At 50.1% G+C, this 4,409-nt stretch overlaps 1 protein-coding gene across 1 annotated transcript; it reads right to left on the reverse strand.

Annotated features, from left to right (window-relative positions):
• Positions 1–372: 372 nt before the first annotated feature.
• Positions 373–3,827, reverse strand: LOC139651073 (protein phosphatase 1 regulatory subunit 29). Its single transcript, XM_071527921.1, has 2 exons — positions 3,489–3,827; positions 373–2,886 (listed from the first exon to the last, which is right to left on the reverse strand). The coding sequence occupies exons 1-2, from the start codon at positions 3,825–3,827 to the stop codon at positions 373–375; spliced, it is 2,853 nt and encodes a 950-aa protein (XP_071384022.1).
• Positions 3,828–4,409: the final 582 nt, after the last annotated feature.

The raw sequence follows: 4,409 nt of genomic DNA on the forward strand, positions 1-4,409 counted from the left end.
ACTGAGAAAGACAGTCCAAAACATAAGCTCCACGTGATCACTCACAGAGTACTAATTATAGGGGTGGCTTTTGCTCCCTGTGCTAAAAGAATCACCCCCAAACACTAAATGAGAATGATCCAGAGATGGTGCTACACTGAAGTGTAAAATAAAACACCAGAATGACTCTAATATCCCAAGCACAGTTTCTCAGTCCTGGCTCTGCGCACAATATTCTATACACGTAGCATGCCAAAAAAATCCAAAGGCAAAAAAGTTATGCCCTCATTTTTTCTCTTCATGTACTTCAAATGGTTTCTCTGGCCCAGCAGCCTATCAGGAACAGAAGTATCCAAACTCTGTGTCCCACAATGCTTCACTCTGGTCTCCCACTCACAGCTTCTGCTGTGCTGATACACCCTTCCAATAATCAAGGATGTCATGCAGGTCCTCCCCTTTGGCAAACTGCACCTTTTTGCGAAGGGCATTCCCGGCCGTCACATAACAGGCCTCGTCACGCTGGCCCTTGCGGTATGGCCGAAAGCGCTCCCAGATCCGGAGTGAGCTCTCTGAGGAGTACTCTGGGCTAGAGGAGTAGCCAGAGTAGCTGGAGTGGTGGCGGGCAGGCGAAAGCTGGGAGTAAGAGGCTGCGTCCCTGCGGGAGCGCGTCAGGGGCTTAAGGAAGGAAACCCTCTGGGCTGGGGAGCCCTGGTGGGAGCCTTCGTAGTAGAGTGCTGGGACGGAGTGGCGGTGCTCCGAGCAGTGGTAGTCCTGCTGCACCTCCAGCTGCTGCTGCTGCTGTTGTTGTTGTTTTTGTTGCTGTTGATGGTGATGATGTTGTGGCTTCTGGTTGTCTTGATGTTGGGCACCAACACCACCACTGTCGCAACCACCACCACCCCCTCCACCACAGCTCCCACTCCCCACTAGAGGCAGCCTCTCAAGGGGCTCCCCACAGCCCACAGGGCTAGCCCGATCTGGGTACTGCTGCTGATTACAGGCATCTGGGCTCCTCGGCTCAGGAACGTCCAGGCTGTACACCCTAGACGCTCCGCGGTCCCTGTCCCGACCCATGGAGCCACAGGAGGTGGTGCTGCACTGTTTCTTGACGGCATTGACGATCACCACAGCAGCATCTGCACTCATCTGCCGCTGAATGGGACGTACAGCAGTGGCAGGGGGAGGGGGCCGGTAGGGAGGAGTGACCACAAAGCCACCACCACTTATCCCTGGGCGCTCAGAAAGAGGGGCATTCAAGGCAGGGAGTGGAGGAGGAGGGGGAATCTTGTTGGTAGGAATGACCTGGCACGTCTCTGTCACCCCTTGGGAGAGTGGGATCAGGCCACGGGTAAGGGAGGAGGTGCTGGTGGGGGGAGGGGAGGTGGGATTGGAGGAGGCTGTAGGGTTATTGGACACCCCTGAGGCAGCAACTGCTGCTGCATCCAACTTCAGTGCATCAATGCAGTTATTGATGATCTGGTTGACCTTATCCACCTCCATGGCGATGGTGGAGATCTCTGACGCAGAGCCTCGTCCATCGTCATCCGAGTCGTCCCCGACATCAGTTCCGTCATCATCCCTCAAGTCTTCCCCCCTCATCCCTAGATGCCCTCCATCCCCCACCCTGTCCACCCCTCCCCCCCCAGTTCTGATATCCATATAGTTTCCTTTACTTGTAGCCATGGCCTCTGAAAAGGCTGTGGCCATCTTTTCCACTTGTGGGATAGAGGAAAGTCTGGAGGAACTGGTGTTGGCTGAGTGGAGCATTCCTGAGCTAGAGGAAGTGGACATGGGCAGTTTGCCTCCATGGTGGTGCTGATACGGATGGTGTTCTCTGGACTGCTCCTGGAGCTTGTGGACTGCTGACGGATCATTTGCCACTGCTGCTGCCACCTCTGGTCCATAGCGCATTTCCAGTATGGTTTTCTTGACACAGATGGACTTCTGCTTCTCATCGTGCATCCGTTTCTTACGGAGACAATAGTAGACCAAGCCCAGGACAATGAGCATGCCGAAAAGGCAGCCCACAATGGTCATTATATAGTGGGTAGTGGTAGAGGGTGTGGGGAGCATGTCATCAGGATTTTGAGCCCGGGTGGCAAACTGGAGGCAGGTGTGGTTGTAACGCTGGGAGTTGCGGATGGACGCCACACAGAAGGTGTAATTGGTGTGAGCCTTGAGTTTGCTGAGGGTGATCATCTCCTTCTTGTTTTTCAGGTTCATGACATCAGACACGTAGGTGTGGTTGTACTGTGTTAGAATATACATCTTGCTGTAGGGCCTTGGAATCTGCACGAGGAGAGAAGCTGAGGACAAAGAGACATGGTGGAGCTTGATGCTGGGGATGAAACTATGTTCAGTGGAGGAAGAAGAGGTGGTGGGCTGGTGGTAGGGCCCCACACCAAACATCTCTGGCCCCATCCCGGAAGGACCATCTAGATCCGGTGGGAGAGAGGTCATACCTGGAATCATCACTCCATCTCGGCAGATGGAGGACAGAATGTTTTTGGCATTCCGACCAGCATGGCCAGCTGCAATGGGACTCAGTAAGGGGTACCCAAACATCTCCCGGGGTGTCTCACACTGGAGGCGGTCGTAGGTGTGCGTGACATTGTTGAAGGACTCCAGCCAGGTTAGGAATTTGTAAAGATCACAGCCACAATGGAATGGGTTTGCTGCCAGTTCGCAAACCATCAGTCGACTGAGAACTGTGAAAGTGGATGGGTCAATGCGGGCAAGCTTGTTGGAGGACAGGTCGATGCTGCTGAGGCTGGGGCACTCCCAGAATGCATTGTTGGCGATAACCTCAATGAGGTTGTGCTGGAGGAAGAGGCACTGCATGCGGCCCAGTCCTCTCATCATACCCTCAGTCAGGTTGGTCAGCTTGTTGTAGCCCAGCTGAAGAACCTGAGAGGAACAAAAGGTAACATAAGGTCTTTGTTTTTCTTAACAGTTAAGTGAGAGACTGAGTTGGAGACTAGGGGAAAGTAATACATTTTTGAACCGTGGATATTTCCTTTTTTTTTATGGTTATCAGTACACTGACCTCCATATCTGAGTTGTTAGGGATATTATCCCTACAGTCTAGATTACTGAGGAGAGTTATTATGGAACTCAATTACCATCACCCATGCCAGTAATTCTATTGAATTCATTATGTTCTCCCTCAGCAAATTTCCTAATGGATGTTTCATACATTCAGCTGAAATTCTACTACAAGAAAATCTTTCCCACTCAAAAGTAAAATGAAACAAACAAATTCCACTTAAACATCTGCTCAAATGCATTTTTACAACATGTTTAGGACCTTTGTCACATGTAATCCCCCTCTCTCCCTCCCACTCTTTCCTGTCTTTCTCCAATTTCAACAATCCAATGAAGGCACAACATTACAAAAAAATATCTTCGTCATTCTGCGGCCAAAGGAAAAGAGCTAGTCCCTGCGCAAACTAAGGTCTGAATGCATTTGTGAACTGTATTCTTAAATTATCACCCAGTCTTCCCATCACCTGTAGATTGGCTTGTCCTGCAAAGGCTCCGTCCTCTATATAGCTGATCTCATTCTTGGTGAGGTTGAGGTCAGTCAGGTTGGTGAAGCGGTACATGGAGGTGAAGAGCACTGCTTTCAACTTGTTCTCATTCAGTCTCAGGTCGTGGACTGTATTGTTGATGTGCTGCGGGATGGTTTCATATGGAGGCTGGTTCTGACTGCAGATAGCCAGCCACACATAGCCTTTGTCCCCCTCAATGAGCCAGCAGTCCCCTTTAACCACGTTGGGAAGGTGGAGGAAGAGGAGAAGGGAGGGAAGAATGAGGAGGAGAGCGGAGGTGGTAGAAACACTCTGCATGCTGTCGATGATAGGAAGAGAAATGAGACAAAGGAGGGGGTTATAATGATTAAGGAGAGAAAAGGTGGAACTGGCAGGAGAAGAGGTTGTGTTTGCAGGAGAAAGGGGACCGGCCAAGGTAGCTAGGAAGGATTTACAAAAAGGATAAGGGTCTGGCTTGGGTGTAGAAAAAGGGGGCAAGGCTTCACAAAGCCAGTCACAGCTTTATGGTCATCGTGGTGATTAGCAGGGGACCCATGTTATGTCATATCTTGTCGGGCTGCAGTGCGGGGTGACACAACTTGTCCTCATACTCTCTGCTTGGACCTCAGTTCTACTTGACTCAAGTGGATGGATCCTTGGAATAATGGAGAATCTGTAGAAGAGAATATGAAAAAGTCATGAGAAAAAGCACAAGGAATATCACTGTGCAATCTAGAGTATACTATATGGATACACCAAGATCCACACATGTACAATATATACAGTATAAGCCATGAAGATACACAATAGCAATGCACTGGCCATCATGACAAAAAAAAGGTAACATATAATCAGAATCAGAATCACCTGTTACAGATATACATTCACCTGATTGACAGT

Source organism: Centroberyx affinis, unplaced genomic scaffold (assembly GCF_046629955.1).
Source record: "Centroberyx affinis isolate AG114_WGS23_722 - 3 ecotype Tasmania unplaced genomic scaffold, CSIRO-AGI_Caff_v1 ptg000117l_1, whole genome shotgun sequence".
Lineage (NCBI taxonomy): Eukaryota > Metazoa > Chordata > Actinopteri > Beryciformes > Berycidae > Centroberyx > Centroberyx affinis.